The 27,928-nt window shown below is 43.7% G+C and overlaps 10 protein-coding genes across 10 annotated transcripts; 5 read left to right on the top strand and 5 right to left on the bottom strand.

Moving 5' to 3' along the window:
- Positions 1 to 85: 85 nt before the first annotated feature.
- Positions 86 to 1,016, top strand: O0I10_008296 (uncharacterized protein; the record flags this gene model as incomplete). The annotated part of the gene is made up of 3 exons (XM_058488301.1): positions 86 to 596; positions 662 to 799; positions 877 to 1,016. 3 exons carry the CDS (start codon positions 86 to 88, stop codon positions 1,014 to 1,016), a joined length of 789 nt encoding a protein of 262 aa, XP_058340986.1.
- Positions 1,017 to 1,864: 848 nt separating this feature from the next.
- O0I10_008297 (uncharacterized protein) lies at positions 1,865 to 2,771 on the bottom strand (the record flags this gene model as incomplete). The annotated part of the gene is made up of 5 exons (XM_058488302.1): positions 1,865 to 2,038; positions 2,114 to 2,382; positions 2,445 to 2,503; positions 2,567 to 2,651; positions 2,705 to 2,771. 5 exons carry the CDS (start codon positions 2,769 to 2,771, stop codon positions 1,865 to 1,867), a joined length of 654 nt encoding a protein of 217 aa, XP_058340987.1.
- A 270-nt stretch (positions 2,772 to 3,041) lies between these two features.
- O0I10_008298 (uncharacterized protein) lies at positions 3,042 to 4,497 on the bottom strand (the record flags this gene model as incomplete). The annotated part of the gene is made up of 7 exons (XM_058488303.1): positions 3,042 to 3,172; positions 3,241 to 3,660; positions 3,731 to 3,850; positions 3,919 to 4,048; positions 4,110 to 4,217; positions 4,285 to 4,356; positions 4,420 to 4,497. The coding sequence occupies 7 exons, from the start codon at positions 4,495 to 4,497 to the stop codon at positions 3,042 to 3,044; spliced, it is 1,059 nt and encodes a 352-aa protein (XP_058340988.1).
- A 742-nt stretch (positions 4,498 to 5,239) lies between these two features.
- Positions 5,240 to 5,640, top strand: O0I10_008299 (uncharacterized protein; the record flags this gene model as incomplete). Its single annotated transcript, XM_058488304.1, has 3 exons — positions 5,240 to 5,356; positions 5,422 to 5,529; positions 5,590 to 5,640. The coding sequence occupies 3 exons, from the start codon at positions 5,240 to 5,242 to the stop codon at positions 5,638 to 5,640; spliced, it is 276 nt and encodes a 91-aa protein (XP_058340989.1).
- Positions 5,641 to 6,581: 941 nt separating this feature from the next.
- O0I10_008300 (uncharacterized protein) lies at positions 6,582 to 12,803 on the top strand (the record flags this gene model as incomplete). The annotated part of the gene is made up of 17 exons (XM_058488305.1): positions 6,582 to 6,789; positions 6,865 to 7,007; positions 7,132 to 7,409; positions 7,489 to 7,566; positions 7,646 to 7,712; positions 7,773 to 8,108; positions 8,176 to 9,099; positions 9,152 to 9,474; positions 9,531 to 10,900; positions 10,959 to 11,176; positions 11,233 to 11,319; positions 11,373 to 11,441; positions 11,502 to 11,585; positions 11,650 to 11,782; positions 11,848 to 12,152; positions 12,220 to 12,349; positions 12,436 to 12,803. 17 exons carry the CDS (start codon positions 6,582 to 6,584, stop codon positions 12,801 to 12,803), a joined length of 5,121 nt encoding a protein of 1,706 aa, XP_058340990.1.
- Positions 12,804 to 13,216: 413 nt separating this feature from the next.
- Positions 13,217 to 13,435, bottom strand: O0I10_008301 (uncharacterized protein; the record flags this gene model as incomplete). Its single annotated transcript, XM_058488306.1, has 1 exon — positions 13,217 to 13,435. One exon carries the CDS (start codon positions 13,433 to 13,435, stop codon positions 13,217 to 13,219), a length of 219 nt encoding a protein of 72 aa, XP_058340991.1.
- Positions 13,436 to 14,685: 1,250 nt separating this feature from the next.
- Positions 14,686 to 16,380, bottom strand: O0I10_008302 (uncharacterized protein; the record flags this gene model as incomplete). The annotated part of the gene is made up of 8 exons (XM_058488307.1): positions 14,686 to 14,731; positions 14,798 to 14,899; positions 14,956 to 15,105; positions 15,174 to 15,436; positions 15,510 to 15,754; positions 15,829 to 15,988; positions 16,060 to 16,175; positions 16,236 to 16,380. 8 exons carry the CDS (start codon positions 16,378 to 16,380, stop codon positions 14,686 to 14,688), a joined length of 1,227 nt encoding a protein of 408 aa, XP_058340992.1.
- Positions 16,381 to 17,084: 704 nt separating this feature from the next.
- Positions 17,085 to 21,964, top strand: O0I10_008303 (uncharacterized protein; the record flags this gene model as incomplete). Its single annotated transcript, XM_058488308.1, has 21 exons — positions 17,085 to 17,126; positions 17,203 to 17,310; positions 17,386 to 17,428; positions 17,495 to 17,619; positions 17,725 to 17,808; positions 17,888 to 18,076; positions 18,189 to 18,299; positions 18,367 to 18,457; positions 18,535 to 18,689; positions 18,746 to 19,052; positions 19,121 to 19,357; positions 19,420 to 19,517; positions 19,592 to 19,719; positions 19,778 to 19,902; positions 19,974 to 20,431; positions 20,486 to 20,527; positions 20,593 to 20,970; positions 21,036 to 21,296; positions 21,358 to 21,429; positions 21,495 to 21,763; positions 21,859 to 21,964. 21 exons carry the CDS (start codon positions 17,085 to 17,087, stop codon positions 21,962 to 21,964), a joined length of 3,429 nt encoding a protein of 1,142 aa, XP_058340993.1.
- Positions 21,965 to 22,269: 305 nt separating this feature from the next.
- On the bottom strand, positions 22,270 to 24,067 carry O0I10_008304 (uncharacterized protein; the record flags this gene model as incomplete). The annotated part of the gene is made up of 6 exons (XM_058488309.1): positions 22,270 to 22,577; positions 22,641 to 22,755; positions 22,812 to 23,567; positions 23,627 to 23,717; positions 23,780 to 23,951; positions 24,016 to 24,067. The coding sequence occupies 6 exons, from the start codon at positions 24,065 to 24,067 to the stop codon at positions 22,270 to 22,272; spliced, it is 1,494 nt and encodes a 497-aa protein (XP_058340994.1).
- Positions 24,068 to 24,251: 184 nt separating this feature from the next.
- O0I10_008305 (uncharacterized protein) lies at positions 24,252 to 27,022 on the top strand (the record flags this gene model as incomplete). Its single annotated transcript, XM_058488310.1, has 9 exons — positions 24,252 to 24,355; positions 24,431 to 24,658; positions 24,723 to 24,909; positions 24,970 to 25,147; positions 25,206 to 25,424; positions 25,482 to 25,582; positions 25,637 to 26,343; positions 26,402 to 26,716; positions 26,782 to 27,022. The coding sequence occupies 9 exons, from the start codon at positions 24,252 to 24,254 to the stop codon at positions 27,020 to 27,022; spliced, it is 2,280 nt and encodes a 759-aa protein (XP_058340995.1).
- Between the last annotated feature and the right edge of the window lie 906 nt (positions 27,023 to 27,928).

The raw sequence follows: 27,928 nt of genomic DNA on the forward strand, positions 1-27,928 counted from the left end.
GGGCTTATAAATATGCATTAGTCCCGGTGGCAAATGAATCATACAACTCAAAAACCTGTACATAACTTGTTCATACCTTTGCATAATGGCATCCTTTACTGCTGAGCGGTTCCTTGTTCTTTGCATGTTCATTTCTTTGGTGCTGGCCGCCCCATTACCCGTTTCTCGTGACCAACAACAAGATAGGAGTAACCGTTCCATTCGTAACTTGCATGCTCGTCAATATGATGATGATGGTGATTGGAATCCCACTGCTACTACTACCACAGCCGAAGATGAGCCGACCGATTCCGCTCCTTGGCTTTGGGCTGTAACTACCACAGCTTCCACCACCACCACAACCACGACTCAATGGCAACAACCCACTGCTAGTGCATCTCCTCATAATGGTCGTCATGGCAACCACGAAGAAGAAGATGATGATGACGAGGAAAAGGATTACCAAGAAGAAGAAGATGACGACTCAACCACTCAAGCTATCGCCACGCCAACCACTACTAGCTCAAGTAGCAGCAAGTCAACAACCATGGCAGCAGCATCCAGCAAAAAGAGCAAAGGTGGCAGTGGTGGTGGATCTTTTAGTGGCAAGGCTACCTGTAAGTATACAATACCATGTACATTTCTAGATGATTTCCATAACTAACCTCGTTGCCGAACTTAGGGTACAACGTTGGCATGGGTTCATGTGGTTCTGAAAATAGTGATTCGGAACTTGTAGCTGCCATGAACCACGGACAAATGGCAAATGGTGGAAACTCCAACAACAACCCCAATTGCGGAAGACGGGTGAGCATTCACGGTGAGTTGAATGATTATGGAAAAGGATCTCGTATGGAATGCTAATCCAACCCTTTTTTCTTTCACGGGGGAAAATAGGTCCTCAAGGATCAGTCACTGTCAAAGTCGTGGATACATGCCCAAGTTGTGGTCATGGCGATATCGACCTTTCTCCTTCCGCTTTTAAGCGTATTGCCAATCTTGACGATGGTGTTGTCTCAATCAAGTGGTCATGGTAAAAACGAAAAAGCAAGCACGTATACATACCTACAACATACCCATAAATGCCTGGTGCATGTATGGAAACCAACGCCCCTGTAAAGATGTTAGACATGTACTTTTTTTTTCTCCATCTCATTAAGTTAGATGCTGGTATCTTTCCCCCCTCCCCCCAAATTTCCCCCTCTTGTATGAATAGCCCTTTCATGTTGATTGTTACGTACCCTTCAAATTGAGTATAGATAAACGGAATATCATTATTTATCACCGCAATGTCAATGGTTACCATCATGTGTCTTGAGGACCCGTGCCGATTGTATCTTGTACTACCATCAACAAATCGAATATGGGTAAATGTGTAAATTAGCTACGTTGCTTCCTGTCAACCACGCGTGAGCGCGCCTTGACCACATTGTCACCCACACGCACACTTTTCTTGTGCCACCACAAGGGGTCACTAATTAACACACGCCATACTTCAAGGCATCCTTCATTAATTAATAACATGCATCGGATGATAAATAATGCAAGGATGACCGTTCTCAATGATTACCATGAGCATGCTGCATGCTGCAAGCTTAATGTTAATATGCTGCTGCTGCTGCCTGGTGATCGCATGTCCCTGAAAGATCCACACTGCATGTTGTTGGTTCCTCATCCACATCCATAGACTTGATCAACATTCCAAGAGCACACACGTGGTGATTGTAAGATGCTGTGCAACCATCAACATCAATGCAGATAATTGGCATATTACCAAAATGAATACATTTTTATGAGTTTTACCATTGAAAGTAGTGTACAAGCATGTTTCAGGGGGGTGGGTAGGGTGATAATGTCTAAGTCCTTGCGTGTGTGCGTGTGTGTACTACCGTGATGGATGTGTGATCTTTAGGATATATTGTCGTTCCCTTCCCGCTCTTCGTTCCATAATGATGTCGGCATGCATTCCATGTTCTCCGCGCAAGATCTCGGCCACTTGATTAGGTCTGTTCTCATTAATGAGTAGCAAATAGAATACGCCATCAGGAGATAATAATCGCTTTTGGGATAGAATGGGTGAGTGGGTGAGGATAGGTAGGATATGACAATGAAAAAGAAACAAAGAACCACTTACTGGCACAAAAGGTAAAAACTCATCAATGACTTGTCGACCATCAATGCCACCAGCCCAAGATGCTTCAATCCCATGGCTACCAACTTCCTCAGGTGTCGTCACCACATACGGCGGATTGAAACAAAGCACATCCACAAGTCCTTCCAATCGTGGTAAAAATCCATTCACCAAAGATGTCTGTATTGGCTCAATGCGATCCACGCCATTTTTGATGCCCGTTTGCTTTGTCGTGTCACACGCATGAGGATTGATATCCGTGGTAAAGAACACTACATGTTGGGTGCAATGATGAGAAAGATGTAACCAAGGTCATCGATAGCTACCTACCCACCTGCATTATCTACACCAATAATCTTGGCCAAGAAGGCGGATACACATCCCGAGCCAGAACTAGAAGAAGCAGTTACTTATCAATGAACGCATCGACTTGCAAGACATGTCAATGAAGCTTACCCAATCTCTAAGCAAACACGGGGACGCAGTGATCGCAGCGATGGCTGATCGTCTTCCAACGCGTCGAGTAGTAAAAATGTGTCCTCTAGTAAATCGAAGGTTGGCAAGTGTTCATTGTCCACCATGCATCCCTTGTACCTGCTGGTTCATATACTTTGTCGAAATCGTGTTGAGTCAAATGGGAGAGATCGGGTGTTGGAATCATGGTTGGGAGACAAGAAGTTGGCTTTTGCTGGATCAAAAATCATGCTGGATTTTCATTGCAGCTGCAGCTTCACACTTCATTATAAGAAAACGACAACAATCACATGTCATTGGATAAATAGTTTGGAGTTGACGTGATACGTACAGATGTTGTTGTTGTTGTATTGAGTAGGTGTTGAAGGATACAAATGCAAGTGGAGGGGGTTGAGGGGGGGGGGAAACAAAAGACATAAAAGAAAAACGATCTAGACTGATGCGAGAGTTGACATGCTTAATCTTCTTCTTCATTGTTGGTGATACGGTCAAGAGAAGGTTGGATTGCTTTGATCTTTTCTACAAGGATATCAATAGCCGTTGGGAACAATTGTTCAGGAGGAATGATACCAGTCGTCTCCACATTGACTAATAAAAAACACATCTTTAGTATCTCAAGATCCCCACTTTTTGCGTTACCCCTTTTTGGAACTTACAGATAAAATGATCCCGTACTCGTGTCAGTCGCACCTTATCTTCAAATTCCTTGTGCCGTAAGACTTCACGACTCACAGTATCTTTACGTGCATTGACGACCTTGGCAGTCTTGACACCATTTTCCATCACCACATCCACAACACCTTCAGGGAAACACTTTTGGAATCGATCAGCAGAATCACCTGTAATAGGCTTGAGGATGGTAATCTCAGGAAGCAAACGATAGGATGCAGTAGCAACAGGCGACCATTTAGCATGCTCCTTGCCTAAGCCCTTGTGACAATGCAATTCCATATCAATTTCTTGTCCAGGACGAAGCTTGGCAATCAAGATGTCATCTTGCACAGGGCGAATGGGTACTTGTTCAAACTTTTCACCTTGCACACCCTTGGGTTCCCACACCAAATCACCCGAGTAGACTAATAAAGGACATGTTGGCATATAATTTCTCTCTCTCTCCTTTCCTTTCCTTTCCCTTTTACAACATACCATGGCTGTGAATGAACTTCTTTTTGGGATCCGTCTCATCGGGAGATGCGTCAGGGTTGTATTCACATTTGACCTTGAGCTTAAAGACAATGGTGTTGAGATCGGTAGGACCATCTTCCTCTGTACATCATAGTCACATTAATAATCCATTCTTTTCGTCATGCGTTCTTTTGCTATAAATCACATACCAGCCTTGAAATCAAAGAATTGAGGATCGGCGTAGATGGGAATCAAACCAAGACGATGAGCCAAAACTTCGTCGTGAATGATGGATGTGTTGTTGAGGACATAAACTTTTTCAATCGCCATGGTGGGGACCTACACAAGATGCTCAATATACATACGTATCACCTCATAATAGATTCTATCAAATGCTTACCTCGGCAATCAAGATACGACGGAAGGCGTTGGCAATAGAAGCATCAACACCAACAAGATCGAACTCCATGCTCTCGGCTGTCAACCGATTGATCTTGATCTGGAATCTCTGTAGCCAGCCCAATCGACGATCGTTAGTGCCACCGTTCCTTTACGAAGCTCATGCACGCATGTACCTTTTTGAATTCTTCCAAATTCCATGTATTGTCAATGCCTGGATATTGGTGTGGGTAATCGCTGCCGCTGACCTGTTGTTGTTGTTTTTGGTGTCAGAATGAAGCGAATCGGTCGAGTCGATAGTGTCAACTTACGCTGAATACACGATCGCGTTCAAGAACAACACGTGTACGTAAAAGCTCGACGTTTTCAGGAAGCTCGGCACCGGGCATACTGCTGACAGCAAAGGGTAAAAAGAGACAAAGGGAAAAAACAAGACCATCCGGTTGGACAAAGAGCTTTTTTTTCTAGCCTCCGCTGCTTGCCAAAATGTGTAGCTTTATCCTACCACATGCATTGTTATCATCCTCCCCCCCCCAACATAGACCTTTCATACATTGATTATATAGCCCAATAAATATGCTTTAGAGAGGGATTGCAACTATTACGCACTTGGCTACTTGAAGGACTATTCCAGCAGGCGCCACTAATCTTTCTACTACTACCACTATTGTATCCAACAACATGTGTTCCTTTCATCGTCACCTCTATGTTGCATACCCAATCTTGACCGTGAAGCCCATTTCATATGACAAGCAATTGTTTTACTAGCACGGCCACAATCAACTTTAATAAGCTCTCATCATATATTGAAAACAAGGTCTTATGCATCAAAGTGCCTGTAATGCTCATTCTATATCCATATTCAGCAACGGGGTGGTCATGGCAACGGTATCTAGGATACAAGAGTATGTATCGTATAGTAAGTCTTACAATGAACTACAAGCGCGACGAATGAACAAGAATCATGCCAACAATATGGGCACATGTGGAGAGTTGACATTAGCCAATCAGAGTGTGGGTTGGGAAGATACATTTTGCTGGCACGTCTCAGACCACACGCACGCATTTGACCTTTTTTCTTACGACTACACTCCACCTTCCCTTTCACATTCCTTTCCGTTATACCACATCATGACAAGAGCAACAGAGACATTTGCAACATTGGGTATTGCTACCGTGATTTACATTGCCCTCTTTTTTGGTGCCCTTCCTCTTCCAGAAGTCATTCAAGACAAGATTATCCCTGTGGTAAGATGATCGCGCGTTCGTGTTTCTTCACGCATATGAAACGATAAAACTCATACATGATGTAGCTTCCTTGGTGGGCATTGATGTCATTTGGTTCTTACAGCTTGGGATACCTTGGATACCATGTGATGACCTTTAGCGATTGCCCTGACGCTTACACAGAATTGATGGGGGTAAGTAGTGAAGGTGATGATGATCCACTTCATCCATGCTTAATGGGCTATGTATGATAGGAAATCCAACAAGCCAAGACGGAATTAAGATCCAAGGGTGTCTCCGTCTAAAGAATGTTATCCGACAACGAGAGAAAGTGCACACACAGTGTCTTCGATGTTTCCCATTTAATAATGCCAGATATGGAGAAGGAAGGAATGCTAGGTTTACACTTGCAGGAGCGATAGCTTATTTCTCTCTCTCTTCCATTGACCTGTATAAAGAATCGTGATCATACCAGCATTATCGTCATCCTATTTTATTCATGCTCATGTGGTTGAATGGCAACAAAGGGCGGCCTTAAATAGCAGCAAATTATTCGGTGGTACAAAGAAGCAGCTTTCTTGCTTAGTGCATAGTGGGATTCAGATGTACATGATACATACCAATTCATCAAGAGTCTAATGGTGGCATATTGATGAATCAATCGCATAAGAAATCGAACGCATTGACCACGAGATTTGTATTCTTTGGATTCTAAAGTCACCACCATCCTTGTATATAATGCAACCTCCTTCATCGATTCAACTTGGCTGCTGCATAGCAACGCATGTTCATGTTTGATTACTCGGGTTGCCAGACAACGTTGGCTGTTGTTGTCATGTCGATTTGGGGTATGTTACAGCATACGAACGGCGGCTAATTGACAAGTTCTTCACGCCACGTGGGAGTTGTCAGTGTAACCATCAATCATTAGGGAGCTTTGGAAGATTATGAAGAACAAGCCCTATTTATTCAATGTCGTCACGTATACATAAAGAGATTATGATCCTATCCTATCGATTGCACTATTGAATGTAAAAAGATGATGAGTGGAATGGGGTTTTTGGAGCATGCAAAGGGTGTATATATACGGTGGAGGCAATAGATGGATTTGAGTTGCCGCTACACACAGCTCATTACTACCTGCTGCACAGGCACACAGGGGCCGAATGATAGTTGGGGATATCAAGTAGTACCAGCTCTTCTCTCTTTCACTTTCACCTCCAATTGTTTATTCGATGCGCACCTGATGGAGATCTTTGGTCGAAGTAAAGCAAAAGGAAAACGACGTCCAGACCCGATTGCTTCTCCACGTCCAACAGCAAGTTCAAGCACCACCAACTCCTCTTCCAGCCGCATCTATTCATCATCGCCACCCAGTCCTTCTTCGCATCCAATCGGATCCAGCATTCATAGTTCAACAGCCTCCAATGCATCGGTAGACGACTATTTCTCAGGTTAGATATATACATACATACGATACACACACTAGGGAAAAGCGCGTTATCAACCCTCGCATATATATCTATTAGGACATGGTGAAGCATCCAGTCGAAGTTCACAGTCAACCACCTTCACCTACTCGTTTATGAGCAGCACAGATAGCATGAGCGACTTGTTGCATCCCGAATCATTGACGGATACCGAGATTGAGACACGTTTTGAAAAGATGTTGGCAAGTTGTGATCCCCTATTGCCCTTGTTGCACACACTCACACACACACACATACTTTACACGCACACCCATCACTTTTTCTCCCCCTGATTTCCTTTATTAATGTATGTAATCTCTCTATTAGACGCGTCGAGGTATTAATGATACGAATGCACGCAACGTCATGGTCAATTTTCCTATCGAGAAGAAACGATTGATGGTGATTCAAGATATTCAAGCTGAAGCAGGTGCTCTTCTTGGCTCAACACCCGTGGCATCTCGAAAAGGTGGAGGAGGAGACAAGGATGGCGAGAAAAAGGGGCCCGAGTATTATGTCAAGAAGCTATCGGAACCGGATCTCAAAGGTATTCAAGCAAAGACATTGGCACACTTGAGTGTTAGCTTGCGTACCATGCCTCTCAGGTAAAAAAAAGGGGTGGTTGGGGGTTAGGATTCAAGGTCATTTGACAAAAACTGCAGATTAACTCGATCCTATCCATAGTTGGGTACGACAATTCATCAATATGCGTGGCATGCAAATCATGACGGCAGCACTAGGTGTCATCAATAAGAGACACAAGTAAGTTGAGTGAAAATGATGATGATCATCAATGGCAGGGATATCAAGGGGTGACTCAATTGTGTATTACACAACATAGGCGTGATCCTGAATTACAAGTTGAATCTGAAATCCTGCGATGTTTCAAAGCTTTATTGAACAACACTGTAAGTATATAGTTTTTTTGTATGGGAATTTGGTATATTGATTCGGTTGTGTATATAAAGGTTGGTGTTCGTGAAGCACTCAAGAGCCCACAATGTGTGCAAGAAATTGTATATTCCCTCCTTTCTCCCTCAGTCAACAACCGGCGTTTGGTATGCGAGGTGCTTGTATTCCTTTGCTATTACAAGGTGCCCATTGGCCAAGAACTCGTGCTTAAAGCTATGGACAAATTACGAGATGCTCGTAAAGGATATGGGCGATTTGATGCATGGTTCAAGGGGATGCAGCGTTCATTGGATGGACGTGGTCGAATGGGAAGTATGGTCGGCGCAAGTGATGATTACAAGCGTCTTGGTCTTCATGGCAGTACAGCAGACAATCAGCTTGCCGAATATGCGGTATGTAAAATGGGAGATTATGGAAAGTGGATGATTCTCAATGCTGATTGTTTTATTGGATGAGTAGCTTTGCAATGTCTTATTGGTGAATGCGATTATCAATGTGGTTGAGGATGTCGAGACACGTATACACCTACGCAATCAGATGAATGCATCAGGCTTGGAACGGCTTATGGATCAAATGACAGAGCTTAACAGCGACCCGATCGACATCCAAGTGCGTGAATACAAGTTGCTTGCTGAGAATGATCAGGATGATATCCTTGAAATGTACAATGAGCGAGTATTACGTGACCTCAATGATCCGCATGATGTCTTCGAATGCGTGCTGGCAAGCGTAGAAGGTACTCGCAGCTACGACTTTTTCCTCAGCTGTATGCAACACATCTTGTTGATCCGTGATGAAGGCGAACTCAAGGCACGCTATTTCCAAGTGATTGACAACCTCATTACTCAAGTCGTCTTGGATCATAAAGGAACGGTGGAAGATTTTTCATCTACGTACGGCACATCAGTACAGCATTTGATGGATAAGTTCGCCGATCAAGATCAGCTACAAACAACACTCGAGGATCTTAACAGCTTGCAAGAATTGTATGATGAAATCGTGATTGAACGTGATGAATTGCTGCAGCAGCTTGAAGAAAAAGGTGGAGGAGGAGGTCACGAGCTTACACAGCTACGAGAAAAGACGGTATCACTAGAAGATTTATTGCGCATGTCACGTCACACGATATCGACATTGCAGCAAAAGCTTCGTGATTTGCAAACCAACTATGAGAAAGATCTCGAAGGAATGCAGAATCAGCTTGACATGTTTCACAAGATTGTTGCCGAGTTTCAGGATGAGGATGGTGATGAGGATGGTGATATTGTTATTCCTCGTAAGGATTTTGCCAAAGCGTTTGGTCGTATCAAGGCACAAGAATCTCTTGAAGGCAAAGGGCCAAGAGAAAGTATGGAAGAGAGTGATGATCAACCCAAATCGCCTGTAAGTCATGCTCTATAATCATCCAAGCTATATTCTAACTTGATTATCATAGGCATCATCGTTCAAGGATGACCAAGAAAAGTACAAATCCATGGCTATCAGCTTGTCTGAAGAATTCAAGAACCAGCTTGCAATGCAATTTGGATCAAGTAGCGGTTTGGCGGACTTTGTTGTTCCAGGTGCAGCACCTCTAGTTGGATCATCATCACGTTGGGCCAATGCTCGTCGACGACAAGCTCGAAAGGCGAGTCAAGATCAGAGTATCAAGGAAGAATCGGATAGTACAAGCGGGCTTGTCTCTCCTAGCAGTGTAACATCACCCACCATGACAATTCAAGAAGAACTCAAAGCTACCTTTGCATCCTTTGGAAGAAGGTGTGTACGATTTACAGTCATTGGAATATTCATGCTCAAATTGATTTGCATTTTAGGTCATCGACAAGCAGCAATGGCAGTAGTAGCAGTGATGGCAGCCTTGAAAACGCGACATATCAAGTGGCAAGGATCACCCAGCGTGAAAACAAGCAGCACAAAGACAACACCATTGCATCTGATCAAGATGATTTGGCTATTGACACATCCAGCAAGCTGTCTAGTCGAATCTCGGATACACCACCTGTATTGACTTTGGAGACTGAAACAGAATCCTTGGATATCAGCTTACCTGGAAGCAGCAACATTGAAAAGAAGGCATCACTTCTTTCGCTTGATCATACCACTACTATGGGCGATAGCGATGACGAGCAGCACTCAAGGTTATCAACATCATCATTTGGTTCGAGAAGAGGATCCCATCGTAGCGCAAGAGTATCGATTGATTCAAGCCATGGACCATTGGCTTTGGATACTATTTCCGAATCACAATCTCATATTGACGACAGTGGATCTATTGCATCAAAGCATGGCAGCTATACTTCGCGATCATCTTCACGCCGTGGTAGTCAAATGTCATTGGAATCGACAGCTAAATCACGTCGTGAGACACAAACGTCAATTGAATCATCCGTTGGATCACGACGAGATACTCAAATATCATTGGAATCTCTATCAGCACACACTGAATCATGGTCAACACGAAAACCACGACGACAACCCAGCATATCGGAAACACCAGAAGAGGAATCAATGGATTTGGATGATCATTCAACTACTCAATCACCTGCTAAAGATTCCACTCCAATTATTGATACATCGACAGCTATTCCTCCTCCTCCACCGCCACCACCACCTCCACCACCACCACCAGTTCTTCCAGCTGCAGCTATAGCCAACAAACCATCCACTGGTGGTTCACAATCATCATCCGATCCTTTGGCAGCAACTGTACCACCACCACCGCCTCCACCACCACCACCTCCTCCTCCTTCAGGTTCTTCAGCTCATGTTGATATAGCCAAATCATCATCTTCTTCTTCATCACCATTGGAGAACAAGGACACTAATACCAATGCTGATGGTAATGCTCCTCCTGCTCCACCACCTCCACCACCAGGTGCACCACCTCCACCAACCGCACCAGGAATGATTGCTGTACCACGTAAAACAATGAATCATCTTCCAAGTGTCAAGACACGTGCATTACAGTGGCAAAAGATCAATATGGATAAGCTGAAATCAACAGTGTGGAGCGCTTATACCGATGAGAACGATGCGGCTTTGGAGAATCGCCTTGACATGGAGGGTATCTTTGCAATGATGGAAGAGACGTTTGCGCAAAAGGTGATCAATCGCAAAATCAAGGACAAGAAAGAGCGTAAGCAAGAGATTTGTATTCTTGATTCTCGCAAGGCCTACAATATCAGTAAGTAAAAGAGGCGATCAATTTGGATAGGGTAACTTAGATTGATGATGATGATTAGATATTGCTATCCTTGCCAAGCTCAAGCACATTCCTTTCCCTGAAGTCAAGAACAAGATTTTGGCTATCGATGATCGTTTCTGTACAGAAGTTTTGCTCAAGAACTTGTTGATCAATGCACCCACTCCCGATGAAATGGGCAAGCTTTCCGTATTTATGAAAACAGCGCCTGAAGAAGATATCCAAAATCTTTCCAAGCCTGATGCATTCTGTGCCGAGGTAAGAAAGTGAGCAAGATTTCCATGCATGATGAATGCTAATGCATGTTTGCATAGATTATGACAATTCCCCGATTCAAAGAACGCATTGACAACATGTTGTTCAGATCCACCTTCACAGAGAGAGTTACACAATTAGGAAAGGTAAGCATAAAGAGGATCGTAGTAGCCAACAAGGTATTAACAAGGTAGCATAGAATATGGCCAACGTCATGGATGCCTCCACTTCGCTCAAGGATTCAACAGCATTCAAGGACTTTTTAAACGTGAGTCGTAGTCGCTTGTTTCTCCGGTTACCATGACTCGACACTTACATTGTGCTTTAGCTTGTACTTATGCTTGGTAACTTTTTGAACGGCACCAATTTCCAAGGCGGTGCATTTGGTATCCGCATTGCCAGTATCAACAAGGTAAAACCCGTACCTGGATGATACCATATGTATAGATAGGCTGATTCATCATCTTCTTTTATAGATTGTGGACACCAAGTCATCTTCCAACGAGAGCACGCTTTTGCATTTCCTTGTCAAGATGATTGAAGAAAAGTTCCCCAACATCAGTCAGGCTTTATTGGATGATCTTAAATTGTGTGGTGAAGCATGTCGAGGTATGTATGCTTTTTTGGCTCTATAGTGGTAGTTGCCATGGAAACTAAACAACATGCTTTTCTAGTCACTATCCAAGATCTTATTAAGGATTACAATGAACTCCGTGTTGGCCTACAGAAGTTGACCCATGAGCTTGATCGGCACTATACGGATGACAATGATGAGGAGATAGCTGCAAATGATCGATTTGTCGAAGTGATGACCTCGTTCCGAGATTATGCAATTGAAAAGTTTGACCAATTGGAAGTGCGTTATACATCGATGGATGTTGCATACAAGGATGTGGTGACCTACTTTGGCGAGAACCCACGAGATATGAAACCTGACGAGTTCTTTGGCATATTCAAGACATTTACATCCAGTTGGGAGGTAAGGTGTTGTGTATATTAGGAGGAAGGACAAATCGATAAGCTGACATTTGATGCATGTCAATTAGCGTGCACGTGCAGATTTGATCGCACAGCGTAAGAAAATGGAGCAACTTGAACGTGCCCGTCAATTTGAAGAGCAACGTAAAGCACATGCCAAGAGAGCAAGAAAGGAAGCCGCCGAACTTAGCGGAGAAGGTATAAGCAATGACATTCACTCCATCCAACCCCCCCCCCTAAATCCACCTCCCTAAAAGCATATAGCTGACATTATTGTATCTTAGGTGGCAATGAAGCTCAAGAGGCTAAAGATATCATGGACAACCTATTACAAAAGTTGCGTTCAGGCGAATTAAGTTCGGCAGCCAAACGAAGAAGTCTCAGTCAACGGCGCATGTCAGTGGCTGCAAGAAGAGAACGACGAAGAACACGTAGTGAATCCGTTGCTATCAAGGCCGAAGATTTACTCAAGCACATGCAAAGTGAGGAGGAACAACCGCCTTTACCCACACAACAATCATCATCATCATCACCCGTACCGCCATCAACAACAGGTACTCGATCACGGAGTGGATCTCGAGCACGTTTGGCAACTTCAGAGCGGATGTTACGATTAGCCTCCCTTGCCGAGGATGCAGAGGATAAGGCGTGATAAATGATCGACGACGACCTCTGCCCACCTTTTTGCTTTTTTGTACCTATAGACTTGTTGCTAATTTAGTCACTACTACTAATACCCCATCACACACACACCAAACTACCACACCACCACCTCCACCTCCCCACAAAACACTTCCCATTGTCCCAAAAAGACACATCTCCCTTTTTTTTTACCCTGGTAACCATCCATCTCCTCCTCCCATTTTCTCCTCGCGCAAAAGCATCATGCGAGTTTCCAGGCAGAGATAAGATTAAAAGCAATCCAATGTTGCAGAAGCATATGTAATTGTAGAGGTTGATCATTGCGTTTATATAATGTTGTACATGGGATTATACGTGTTAAAGTGATAGATGGCTGTTCGAAAAAAGTGTCGTATACGTATCACGTTGGAGGGTTGTGGTGGTTTAAGTATCATCGTCGTCTTCTTCACCATGGGATGGAGTAAGGACACAACGAGCTTTTCCTCCATATGAGTCGCAGCATCGATTGAAATCACCAAGGTTGCTATAATCCCGGAAACGGCAGTGGAGTTCGTGCTGGCGTCTTAGCTCGCCCATCGTTCCAATACAACAGTCTTCAGTGAAAATAAAATCGATTTCGTTACAAAAGCAGTCGGCTGCCATGGATTGAGTCGTAAAGAGTGACAGGAGAAGAAGGGAAAGCAGCAGTAATGAAAAAGTACGCATGCTGGTAGATTTGTGTAAAAGAGTGGAAAGGGTTGCAGGTAAACAGATCATCTCTACCTGAGGAGTAAGAGATCCTTTTTATATGTGGATCTTGACTTCCTCCCTTTATCGGTTCACCTGTTTCAGCCAAGCGACTGGCACAAAGGAAACCAATTTATGACCTACATATCATCCCCTTGATCTCCCTACTTTTTCTTTTTGCGTCGTTGTGCCTGAGTCTTCTCCGACATGAGTTGACGATGGTAGGGAGCATCACGGTAATTGAAAGGTGTCATCTTTCAATATCACTTCCCCATGAGAGGATACGACAATATGGTGCGAGTACACATGCACATCATCTATTGCAACGTTTAACGATATGGAAGGCGTGGTATTAGCAGCTAATTTTACTAGCGTGGATTCTTTCATTGTCGATCAGAATGCAAAGAAACCACATGACCCTATCTTTTGTGAAACGATGGATGAATCCACCATCACTCTTGTTCTTTAAGACAAAGACGCATGTGGATTTGCATTTGATTGTTTCAGTGGCTCATTCATCTGAAGAATGTAATCAATTTCCCATAGGCTTGGAATCCATTTCATTTCTTCTTTTTATGGTAGTAGCATTAAAAACGAGCTAACATTCCAACCAAAATGGCGACCTATATTAAAGTCCATGTCATGTGAGCCTATGCAAATGCAACGCGTGAATGTAGGTAAGCAACAAATTAAATGATCCTTGTTTGCTTATATTACTTGACAGCAGCAGCAGTAACAGCAGCAGCAGTGGTATTTGTCAGCGGGAAAACAAGAGATTCTTAGGGGAGCGTGTAATACCTGTATGCTACAATAAAGCAAAACGCCGTATCATGTTGTGCGACCCAAGTTGCAGATGGCAACAAAGACATCATCGTATCGAATATACAATTTTTTTCTTTATTGAAAAGTGATCTCCGGTTTGCTCGGAATGATCGGATATTACCCCCGTATAAAAGTACGCGATCGGTGCCACATACACGGCATAGTGTGTAATTCCCATTTGTTGCTTTCACATGATCAACGAAAGGTACAATCAAACAGCCGAATGTGTGTGTCATGGATATAGGTTATTTGATATATAGATAAGAGGAGGATCACTAAGGGAAAAAAAGGGGGAATATACATGATGATGTTGCTGTTGCAAGCACTACTAGGCATCTCTTATTTTATACTACCATGGCACCATTGGCATCATCGCCTGATTCAAGAAGACTAGAATGATGCTCTATGTTAGTACCCCATGTAGATGATCTTTTCCAAAGACTTTAAGCTACTTGCCTGTTTTGCTTCAACAAGACACATTCACCGCCATTCTCCAAATCAATGTTGTATTGATAAAAGTAGCCTTCAGACGTAACAACCAAGACTTGAGGCGTGGTGCTGCATACGATCAATTAGTCCATGATCCAATCATCCGCAGCCCAAACCATCTATACCTGCTCAACGCCACAAGACTACGCACGCCTGCACTTGGAAGCTTGAGGAATGCAAAATCGCGTGCAGGCTCCCACATTTCAGTAATCATACCAGGCAAGTAAGATCCAACGCTGCGACCCAAATGTTGTGAAGAGCGCTTGAGCATTTGTCTAAAAATGCCAATGATGATGAATCACTGAAATTTTCCATTACCTGCCAGGCCATCCATCACCCTTACCCAACACTGTTGCTGCGTCCTCGCGTTTCAGTATCATCCTTTCCATATCCATTGCTGCCTTCGATCAAGGGATCATATCCTGTGCCTCCGTTAGGCGGCATGGCAATCTTGAAGATGTGAACGGTTTCAGTGTCACTGGATACACAAAGCAAAGAGCTGACAGGGTTGAACGACATGGAATAAATCTTGGCTGGATACGATCCTCTTCGAAATTGATACACTTTGCCAGCATCAGGGACCGAGAATACACGAATGACAGTACCCTACACCACATGAAAGGTTAAAATCCTTCCCTCCTTCCTTGAACAACATACCTATCGAATCCAAATTACATACCTTTTCACTAGCCGTAGCCAACAGCGTTCCTTCCGAATTCATTGTGATACAGCTGACGGGCGATTTGTGTGCCTGGACAATGTTGACAAGCTGAATATTCAAAGCATCAAAGATCTCAACATCACCGGATGCATAACCAGAAGCAGTTGCATTGGCAGCTGTCGAAGTAAAAGGTGATGTCGAAGAAGATCGGGATGGATAAGCAATGTAGCAATTTTCGGAGGAGGGTGACAAGGCACAAATGGCTAATGACACACACACACACATACACGGGATGAGCCCATCGATTCCACTGTTTACAATACACAATGAATCTTACCAGTAGGGTTAGGTCTAGTGTCGATCGTATGAAGCAACTTCATGTTGCTAATGTCGTACAAAAAGATCTGCTCCTCCAACACGACAATTAGCCTCCGCCGATTCATTTTGACAGCCAAGATCGTTGTAGGAAACGTCAATTCACAAATAGTCGATTGTCTCTGTGATAATAAATGTCAATAAAGAAGGAGGGGTTTTTGGTTGTAGTAGTAGAGAGGAATGTCCCTTGTACCTTGGTGTTGATGATCTGAAGTTGTCTTGAGTTGAAGCCTTCCTGGTCCGCTACGCCCACCAGTGCCACAAGAGAGGTACAAAACAGCATTTCTACGATACTCGCACCGCGTCCAGCTAAAGAAAAGGAGAATGAGAACTCGTTTGGACATGTGCATTGGACTTGTTGTTCCCTACATTTGCTATAGCATCGTCCAAAAGGGTCGCAGTTGTACATTCGATAGCCGGTTTCGGTGCCAACAGAGACACAGCTAAAGTCTTGATTGAAGTTGAGAAAGAGAATCTTGTCGGATGAGTCTTCCATATCGCCTGAGAGATTCATGGTGGAAAAGTGGAGGGGAGGAGAAGAGATAAGAGAAAAGGTGAAACACTAAAGGCAAGCGTGCGTGAGTATGTGGGTGGGTGTGAAGCACACTTTTGTCCCCGAGGCATAGACACAACACATAATGTGACTCTACTGATGTTTGTGCTATCTTTTCCACGTAGCAGTAGCACCATCATCATCTACATCATCCTTACACATACAACATTTATAAACATGTTTGCAACACACTCTCTCTCCTGCTTGACATTCATTTATTTGATCCCCCATCATCTTGCATATATCCACCACCACTCCACTCCACCGTTTCATTATTCTTTGGGTGTCATTGTCTTTTTGCTTTACAACCTTTTATGTCAACATGTTTTCAACTTGCTTTAATAAAGGACCACTTTAAATCAAGACTATTCTATCTCATTGGATCAACAAGCCCAAGATGGGGGTGTGTCCTGGATAATGATTGTTGTGGCAAATGGGTCATTGAAAGCAAGGGCTTTGTTCGGGTTCAAGATGGTTTGATACTCAGTCTTTATGTTGTACACACACTCGGGTTGTGTAGCCGTCGGTTCCGGCTGCCCTTGATGGTAACTGCTATTTTGCCCTGCACAGCTTAAAAAACTTTGTTGCCTTATCCCACTTTCTTTCTTTTCCTCTTTTCCACACACATTTTTTTCCTCTTGTCTTTTTCGCTGCTTGACGCTTCCATGACAGAAAAGGTGGGTTGGAATAACTCGACGCATATGGGTGTGGGTAGTCAAGTTGCATGAAGATGATGATGGGGCACTTTTTAAAACTCAACATGGTTGCTGGATGATGATGCAGGACTTGGAGCCCTATGGCTATCTCCACTGCCGGAACCTCGCCGTTGCGGATCGTTATGCTATCGCACCACCAAAGCCTTCCAACGTCAAACATGTTCCCGATTCGCTGGTAAGCATCGCTGCAAACAGCCATGTGCTACGCTATCTACTTATCATCTTTTCTCCTCCAATTTGTTCGTTGTAGTGTGTATATTACGATCTTGTTGTCGACGACCATTTGGCAGATAGTAAGGCTTCTTCTTTGTCTCACATTATAAAATGAAGAAGAAAATGACCATGAATCTCGATAATAGCATGCACAAGCTATGATGCATTCTACAATGTAATCACGTCAACGCCTACACGTCAACCACAAACAACACGACGCCAATCCACCTATTCACCTCTACCGGTAGAACAGCAACGACGATTCATAAAGGTGCGTGTGAAATCAAATGATAGTGCTAAAAGGGATAAGGAAGGAAGCACAGGTTCTCACACCATTGTGTTCATCATCATGCATGAATATGATTTTACATTTTAGAACGATGAACGTCGAGGCAACCTGATTTCCGAGTTTGTATTGACCGAAGATAATTATGTGGCTAGCCTTCGATCATTTGTGTCGGTATGTAATGTTCATTGGGTATATTTTTGGTTTCTCCTTTGGCATGACTAAACAAATGATACCCTTTATGTGTACCTAGTCGATCGTTCAACCGATCCGCTCCCGAGCTCGTGATAAGCAACGATGTATTCTTGGGCCTTATGAATGTAGCAAAATCTTCATGAATGTGGAGCAGCTCTTGCAAGCCAACGAAGCATTCAGGCTTGATTTGGCTCGATATCAATCCTCAGCCATCTCCATGAACTTTGGTGACATGTGTCTTATGCACGTAAGTTTGACAGTTGTTGTAGAAGCCGACGGAAGTATCCGATGATCGGAGAGAACAGGTTGCTGATTTGGGACGCGCATCAATGTTTGTGTGCGTGTGTGTGGTTAATTAGATGCGGCGATTTGCTACGTGTTATCGCAAATTTCTCTTGGGTGTTGAAAACGCACAATCATTCAATATAAAGGAGCAAAAACACAATGCAACGTATGAAGCTTATCTAAACGTAAGAATCACCATGATCGTTGACGAACAATGTGACTCACCACAAGTGGCGTGATATACAACAACAGAAGCTAAAGGTCAATAAGGGGAATCAAACCGTGTACGACTACTTGGCACTACCAGGGCAACGGGTCGGTCGCTACACCATGTTTTTTAAAGGTTAGTACATTTGACTTGTCACATAAACAAGCAATGATCCTTGGGGGCTGACGTGGATAACTTGTATTGGTACGTAGAGCTGATCAAGCATACCACTGATGATCATTCCGATCTACCAGGATTGACCGAGGCATTGAAAGCTGCAGAGGAAATTGCCAACATGAGCGAGGATTATCATACAAAGCTCATCAAAATATTTCACAACATGCTCCAATCCATTCAAAATTGCCCGGTAAGCATATGAGGTCAACTTTGAATGATGTTCTTATAAGCTTAATCTTGATACAGGCCTCGTTAATAAGCCAACAACGTAGCTTGATATGTCATCTTGATGCTGTAGAGCACGATTTGAATACTGGAAAACCAGCACATCCGGTAACATTGTTTCTTTTCACTGACAAGTTGATGGTTGCACGAAGACCATCCTATGCAGTTGATGGATTGGAATCATGCGGCCTGGATCATGAGCGTGATAAATCTGGTATGCTATCGTTGCTAGCACGAAAAGCTGATCTCACCAAGCGATACGATCGAAAACTCAAATTTCGAGGATGGATGGGTTTAAGCGACATCGAAGTCCATGATGGTGTTGCAGGTAAAATAAACGTCATAGCTGAAGAAGAGAATCATGGTGGCATACTAAAACATGGTATTGGATAATAGGTGTGCCTGGATCATTCACGCTTGTGGCAGCAACAAGTGAAGCTGTTACCCCAACGGATGTCGACCCTCAAACACGAGATGCACTTGAAGGCTACTTTTTGGAAGATTCACCTCGACTCTTTAGTATTTCATGCACATCACCCGATGGTAGTACAAAAACGATCCACTCGTTGATGCAGGAACGGCAAAATTTTGTGGAACAATTTGGGAGGCAGAAATTGAGCCTCCATCGTATGGGTAAGGCTCACATCTCTTTTGCTCATATTCGTCATCCCCTTGCTTACTTTTGAATACGGCAGATGATGTCTTGCTTGATTGGACATGTTGCTTATGGAATGACCGTTACTTTTTTGCCAACATTTATCGCCTATCAGCGTATCACCAAGTACAAGCAAAGGTGAGCAGCCCAAAGTTATCACCACAACGCTTCAATTTCCAATGTAAAATTCCTCGCTCTTACTTATTCTATAGAATGAAGTGGCTCTTGTTTACATCAAAGATCCCAATTCGCCCAAGCTAAAATCAGCATTGAGCAACAGCTTCATGATACCCCATATGCTTGGGTTGGTGAAACCGGTCAATACTGGAGGAAAGCACATGTAAGTCCACGTAGGCCCTTCATTAGACATTCAACATGCTAACGTAATTTTTATTTAGTATCACGATGCGCAGCAAGCTGGCACTTGGATGTACATCCGATAGCCATGTTACCTCCGACCTCGAGCTGTCGACAGGAAACGAGAGCGAGATCCATCATTTTAGGGATCGATTGCTTGGCAATCGTAGGTATTGGCTGATTAGGTGCTATGTTTGTAAGCTCTCAAGCAAGATCACTTAAAACGTTGTCCTATAGTTTATGCATGCGACAAAGATTTACGTGAGGTGGGAAGAATGGCTACATCACTTTCAACTTATGGACGTCGTCGTCGACTACGCTATGCCAACCAAATCAAACCTATATCATCCACTTTTCGAAAGGAGCTCAATCGCCGTCGCAGCATGAACACCTTCAAGCTATTTTCTGGTTTGGGATCGCCACCTGCATTACCATCATCCAACAATGCTACAGCTATTGCTGCATCATCATCATCTGCCGCCCGACGAAAGAGCGTGAATAGTGATGAATTTTCCAAGACAACAGGTTTTATGGAATCACGTATTTCACGTGCCTATTCTTCTGCAAGCTCCAACAGCAATGATTCGGAGCAAGAAACAGCCGTTGACATCTCCATTATGCATCAAGGCAACAAGCGCAATTCGATGAACGTTCGAAGAAAATCATTGACCGAGTCGATTGCATCCATGTATCGAGTAAGGTGATCCATAATAGTTCAAAGCGTGTGGTAAACTTACATATGATAATAGCCTAGTGTACATCCATCACAGACCGTGTCATATGAGCTTATGGTATGTTTGACTTTTTGTTATTGTCGTTAATGATACGTTGCTTATTGATTTATGGAAATCGGTAGCCTGGCAACCGATCATCATCCAATGCAAGGTCCAATAGTGAGCATGATCTTTCAAATGAAAGTGCCAAAAAGATACCTCATCACGTGCAACGCCAAAGACGTGACATGCCACCAGAATACCCTCCAAAGTATCCGGATAGTAACATCTCACAACCCACCATGAGCACACGTTCCAGTTGCAACAGTCCTACCAATTTTCCCGGATGTCGCAAGAGTTGGGGTGGCTCATCGACAACACAAGATCCATTTTCTAGTCGTAGCACGCTATCCACGCCTATGGATAGCACCCATGATTTAGCACCGCCACTCATAGGTCGCATTAATAGCAGCAATAGCAGTGGCACCTATACACCTTTCTCGCATGATCTACTCGGCACAGTAAGTGTATATAGAGATCTTTGATATGAATGAAAACTGGCATGGCTAATGATGTAATACTTTAGGAGCATATCCAAGTGGATGAAAAGGTCACTGAACTCTTGGCGCAAATCAAGAGCCATTCACCTCTTTCATCATCAAGCAGTGAGAGCTGCCAAACACCACCACCCGCTGTACAACCCAATCCTGTTCAAGATGGCATTGACAAGCTTGTGCTGGAGATGGATATCATGAAGAGTGAATTCAATCGTAAATACAGCAATATCATTCATGACTATGAGGAAATGGGATCGGTTGTTCGGCAATTGACAAGGGAGCTACGAAAGGTAATACATCTAATATGACGAACAACAAAGGATCAACATGGGAATTAACGTTCACGTTTAGAGAGACGAAGAGCTTGCCGCACTACGTATACGATATCGGGATTGTATAGCAGAAAATGACCTGCTGTATGAGGTATGGATGGTGGCATTCATTGTGTGCAAATGACAATGATGGTGGTCTCATTATGTTGCTATTAGGCTTTCAACCACGAATTGGATCAGATGTTTGATACGCTTGGTTACCAACGACATCAGCGGCAACGTCAACGGATGATCGATGATGATGATGATGACGGTGGTGGTGGTGGTGAGGATGAGGATGATTATGATGATGATACGAGCATCGAGTCTCAACGACAACGTATACACCATCATCGACGACCAAGTCATCCAAGCCCAGAAATGCAAATAAGGAGAAAACTGGAAGTGACAATGAAAGAACGTAACCAATGGCATCAAACAGCATGGTATGTCGAATAGCATCTTCTCATTGCCTTGTTACCCTGATATCCCCTTGTGTGTATCAGTGCTTTTGTATCTCACAGGTGGTTTGAACATGTAGCAAATTGGCTCGGGAGCTGCAAAATTTGACACAAGGACTCGAAGTCGATATCCCCGTCAGACCAACAAATTCGACATCATCCCCTTCACCCAATGTTCGACGATAACCCAATCCTCAGTCAATCTTTTTTAGATACATGCAACAACAACACCACCACCGCCCCTCCTCCTTTCGCATCAAGTTTTTATGTTTACATCATCCAGCATTACTGATTTTGTTGTACCTTTCTTTTATCTATGCGCTCTTATCTATTGCTATTTATGTTCTACTTATCATCCCCCTCCTATTATGCAACTAAGTTCATCTCATTTGACATTACCAATCGTTTAGATATAATATAGACTTTGAAATTGTACATAAAATGTTTTCTTTATAAGAGCAATTTCCATGACTACAGTGCTACACGAAGTGCTACCGGCGCTGCCTAGTCGACTTGCTGGTTTCTACATATTCTTCCCATTCCCAATCGTCGTATGCGTGATCATCATGGTCTTCATCCACCGGATCCTCAGCTTGGTCTTTCGTCGTTGTTGTTGAATCATGGGCTGTACTCTCCTTGTGATACTCTAATGCCGATATCCTAAGCACATGCTGTAACATCTCCTCCTCATCAGACCACTCTTCTTCCGCCACAAGTTCTCGGATCGTCTCATGAGATGTAGTCTCTTCTTCAGGCACGGCTTCGTTTTTCGCCTCTTGCTTCTCTGGGATCGAATGGTCTATCATAGCAAGTAAACAAGTTAGAACGAAGCCTGCTATCGACAAGAAACGATTCAACTCACCCACGAAAATATCCAATGTCTCTTTGGAAACAATTCCAGCCAAGTCTACGGACACCAGCGTAATCGTACATCCAATGGGGAGATGACCCAGGTACTTTGAACGACGTCTATGCTCCTGCATAGCCATGTGTCAAACATTGTTCCCATCAAAACATCCACAAACACACACACCTCTGTCAAGATGATTTCCTCCAATGCTCGAATCACCGGTCGTATCCGTAAAGGGAATAAATGATAATCACCAAACTCGTGTTTGAGTACTCGGATATCGCGTGAATTCAAAAAGATAAATTGCCCGTTTGCTTCTTGATAGAAATGATAATCCACTCTTGATTCTCCTCCTGCTTCATGCTGTTGATGTATCCGATGATGGTTATGATGATTGTTGTTGTTGTTCAATGATGATGCTGCTTCTCGTTGTTGCTGATGTCGTTCCTTGTTTGTATGCACCACATCCAATCCAGCAAGTAAAGCTGCCAATTCATTATCCTCATCGACATCCTGGATAGCTTTGCCAAGGCATTCTGCATCCTTGTCATATTCTGCTTCCATGTATTCTGGCTTGGCTAGCATGAATCTCGAAAATTGCATGGCGAGAGGTGCCGTATTCCAAGGGATCAACGAGGTATTCGTCGTAGTGGTGGTTGTTGTAGAGGAGGCAGCAGGCAGAGCAAACATGGAATTGGCATGGCGATGCACTAAGCATAGATCGATTGAATCACCTGCATTATATGTCTTGCTCTCTAGGACCTTGACAGGCTTGAGATCACGAGGGCCGAGGATACAATCCCAACAAATAGGGCAAGCTTTATGTTCTTGAAGACAATGCAAGATACAACCAAGGCAAAACACGTGACCACATCGAGCAATGCGTGCGGCTGTAGGTGATTCCAAACAAATTGGGCATGAAGACATTCCATACAATAACTAATAGAGTAATGGGTGAGTTGCTGTTGTTGGATTATCATCATCCATGATTAACTTACTACTTGTTCAATCCAATCCCAATCAAAAGAAATATCTGGATCGTTCAATTGCTTTGTATAATCACCAGATGCATCGAGTAGAAACCGGAAGCTTCACAAGGAGGAGGTCAACAATGATGATCAAGATAAGCTTGCATGAATGTCGCCACTTACTTTGCATTGAGATAATCTTCCTTCTTATACGGCTTGTAAGAGCCACCGTTATTGGTCGACCTTGGCATTGTCTCTTCAGTGGTCTCGCGTTCAGGTAGTGTAAAGTTCAGGAGGTGATTCAATGAGGCTTGCCGTTGTTTGCGCTGCTGTCGTCTGTGGACGTAATGAGCGTCTAAACAAGGTTGTTGTTAGAATGCAAAGGGTCAATGTCGCGCACGCTGTATGTTGCCAAGTACCTGAATTGCCCCGTTCTTCGTAATGTGAATTGCTCTGGCAACGAGTATTCATGGTATAGAAGAAGGTGTGTTGAAAGTAGGGGTTTCGAGTAACCGCAGTATCAAAAGGGAATGAGTTTATCTCAACTTGGCAATCCATAGCATTTATTATTGGTGGAGTTCGCCAGAGTGTAGCAGCACGCGCGGGTTCCTCAACTACTGCTACTCCCCATTGCCCACTCAACAACACGTCAACCATGGACAGCGAACCAGCACCCAAACGATTGAAGCTTTCTCTCGAACCTTCTCTCGATCAAATACCCGTCGACATTGAGGACAATGGCCAAGAGATCTTCAAAAAGTAATATCTTCATCGTACTTGTTTCAGCATTGAACAACGTCTAACACCGTTATGCCCTTGTTTCACCCAATGCAGTGAGCCATCGCCACCCGAGAAACTTATGCTCAACGTTGATCGCGTATGGGGCGAGCGTGGCGACTGGCGTTTGATCACTGAAGAGAGTTTGCAACAATCTATTACAGCAGTGGATGATGATACTTCTTCTGAAGCCAACGACAAAGACGCCAACAATCAATCCGTCAGTGGTGCACCATCAGGCTTTGATATGGCGAGAGTACGGGAATCGGTCCATAACAAGCTCTGGTAAGTATACATTGAATAGCGTCCATTCGTGATTCGTTTCCTCATATAACGTGAATTGATCTAGTCATGCAAAGAGCGAGATCGACGTAGCGCTAGACGTTATCAATATCCTCTTGTCTCAAAACCGATCCAAGGATGTCGTCCTCCCTCTTCCACCAGGCACACTGCATGCGACTTATGTGGCCAAACCAAGACCCACCGTGAAAGCACAACTGGAGTCGGCTCAATTGACGTTGGGATTGAAACGCAAAGTATGTCGATTGTTGTGGTGAGGTTGCTTTCATTCGCTTTGCTAACAATGGAAACCTTAGCAACAAAGAAATGCAGCCGAATTTCTCAAATCAAGTGCAACCAAGCTCAGATCGTTGGTGGATGGGGAACAACAATTTTGGGAAGAGGCGTTAGAGCTACGTCGCAACAACTGGTTGATGCATGCCAACACTGCCTCAGCTGATACTTCATTCTTGGTGCGTTATGGATATACAGAAGGTAAGTAAAGGTGAATGTGATTGGATGATTGTGGATATACTTATCCTTGTTTTGATAGCTGGATCTGATTTCAATGAAGTATCCTTTGGTGAATTCAGCAGGGCGAATGATGACCACGATGAGGAAAAGACACGCTTGACGCTGCCTCACAGCTTGCCACGAAGAATGGTCGCCAATGTCAGCATATCAAAGATGGGCAAATTAGATCATCAATCCGATATGGGACCTGAAGTAATCATGGGCATGTCAGAGGAAGTGGATGAGAAATCAAGGAATGGTAAGTAACGTTATTTAAAGTTGCTATGTGTTGGTTGGTACTTATTATCATAAATAGATGCTCTCCCATGTCTGGCCATGAGTTCCCAATTGAGCAAGATCCAGCAGCAACTCGTTGAAGCCCAATCCACCATCTTTGATGCAGAGCTATATGCTTCGGTAAGGCATGCCATGACTCAATGATGACCCCTTGTACTTATTTCAAAAGTGCAGGTGTTATCAGAAGCTCAAGGTCTTGCAAGCAACAATGACGTGCGTTTTGATGATGAAGAGGTCATTGTTACCATTGATGGTCACGTGGATCTCTCTATTCGACGCGTGGAAGCATCAGCTATCAAAGATCAGGAACGAGGATCGGATGACCATGATGATGAGACAAAGGATCAAGTGGCGACTCCTGTAACTACACAACAAATATCCGGAAGGACATTGGATCTTGCATTGCGATTACTACTCCTCCAGCGTTATCGTCTCAACACATGGAGGACAAGAGCCCGATTATTATGTCCCAATCGCAAAATTCAGCAATTACTTACAACGATGGGTGAACCTCCATTACAGCCATCATCAGCATCAGGTAGCACCTCCGGCACAGCATCCAGCAGCACAGTGGGTGGCAGTGGAACCAATCGACGTATGCAGCAAACACGTGGCACCAATGCATGGCAACCATCAGTACCCGTTTTGTCACCCGCTTTGGCAATGTGCAAGTTCTGGGTATTGTTTGATCGTGTGCGACAATTGGTCTATGATGCCATTGAACCTTTTACGGGCGAAGGTGGTACCAATCTTTCAGTGCACTATGAGTTACGTGGTGATGGCTTTTCAAATCAACACAAACGAAATGATGGTTCCTTATGCAGCTCCTATCCTGGAGTGGGTGAAATGGCCATTAGCCTTAGTATCAGCATTTTGAAAGGGTAAGTGATGGATCTCATTATGTGCTTTTCTTTTGTCTCATTCAAGCTTCTATTCTAGGCAATTCTTGCTCTTTGTTTTGCATGAATCTGGCAACATCACCGTACGATTACCCCAAGGATTGATGACTTTGAGCAACATTAGCGAATTTCAAGCACTCCTAACGCGTGAAATCAACCTGATTGGACTTCGAATGGTGTGTGAAGTTGCCAATAGCTTCATCCGATGTACACCTGGTTTTCAGAATGCCACCCCTAGTGAGCAAGGTCGATGTCTATGGAAAGTGGATGATATCGAAGAAACAATCAATGGCTCTATCTCGTGGGCACTTGGTCCATCGGCTAGTCAAGATTCCAGCCATGTATGGCGAAGCATGTAAGTGTTTTCATTATGACTATGTTCAAGGACGACATCATTAATGGGGTTTTTTTCTTTTACAGACACGTGCAATTGATCAAGACGCAACTAGAAGGCAAACCAGCGTATCAACTTCAATTCCAACTACGAGCACCTGCACAATCAAATGAACGACCCTCATCCGCATTACCATCCATCACACGCGAAATACTATTTTCACGAACACAAACCAAAGACGCAGGCGTATTGACATTCAGTGAAAAGATCAAGCTCATTGTTGAGGAACTTGTACAAGAAGCGGCATCATCCATCAAATCTCCATAGCAACCAGCTCTCTCCCTTGCACACACATATACATCTACTTGTACATTTGCTTATTGACAATCATACCTTTACTCAAAGTTGATCCTTTATCCCTTTTTTGCTTGCAACTTGTTCCAGACCGTGAATATGATGATGACAATCGGGTATGACAAGCGTGGCGTTGTGCATGTGCATCGGGATAGGCTGTAACGAGAAATCGGTCATTATCTTCCCCTTCTTCTCCTCGTAACATGTGTGTGTGGGGTATGGTGATGGTGGTGTAGGTTAGTTTGCATGCAGTAGGAGCTGCAGGAACCACCTCATTACAAAGTAACCTAATAAAGACTAACCGTATCCTGAATCTAAGAACAAGCCATCGTCCCTCCCACATAGGTTAAAAAAGGGATTATTCCTTAATGTGGTCAATGGTGGGTGCTTTTAAGACACCAAAGGTACAGCCTATGCAAACAAATATCGTAACGACGGGCACCCTTATTCCTACAACGTCATCCAGAGTGTGTGTCGTTCTTCTCCTTATGATTTTAAAAGTACCCCTTTTTGTCTCTCTCCACAATTGTCACGCATGTGTGTGTGCGTATGTGTGGCCACATTATAGTCTGCCGATTTTATCACGTATTACGACAACAACTCAACGCTAAGGATATACATCCAACCTTAATCTTGCTTAAGGATGTTTATACAGACGCTTTTATAATACCAGAAATGTGGATCAGAAATGACATGATGGATGTTGACGCCATTCTTTTTTCATGGCAAGAACAAGCAAGGAGGGTGGAATTTCATCTCGCATCGAGGATAGGTGATGGCGGTGTGGGTGCGGGTGTGGGAAGATTCCAAGTGTTGACAAGCTTGCATAAGGGAAGCAATGCGTGGGTGAATGAGAATAACCCATCATCACGCACGAGT

The sequence above is a fragment of the Lichtheimia ornata genome (genome assembly GCF_029851405.1).
Source record: "Lichtheimia ornata isolate CBS 291.66 chromosome Unknown scaffold00043, whole genome shotgun sequence".
Lineage (NCBI taxonomy): Eukaryota > Fungi > Mucoromycota > Mucoromycetes > Mucorales > Lichtheimiaceae > Lichtheimia > Lichtheimia ornata.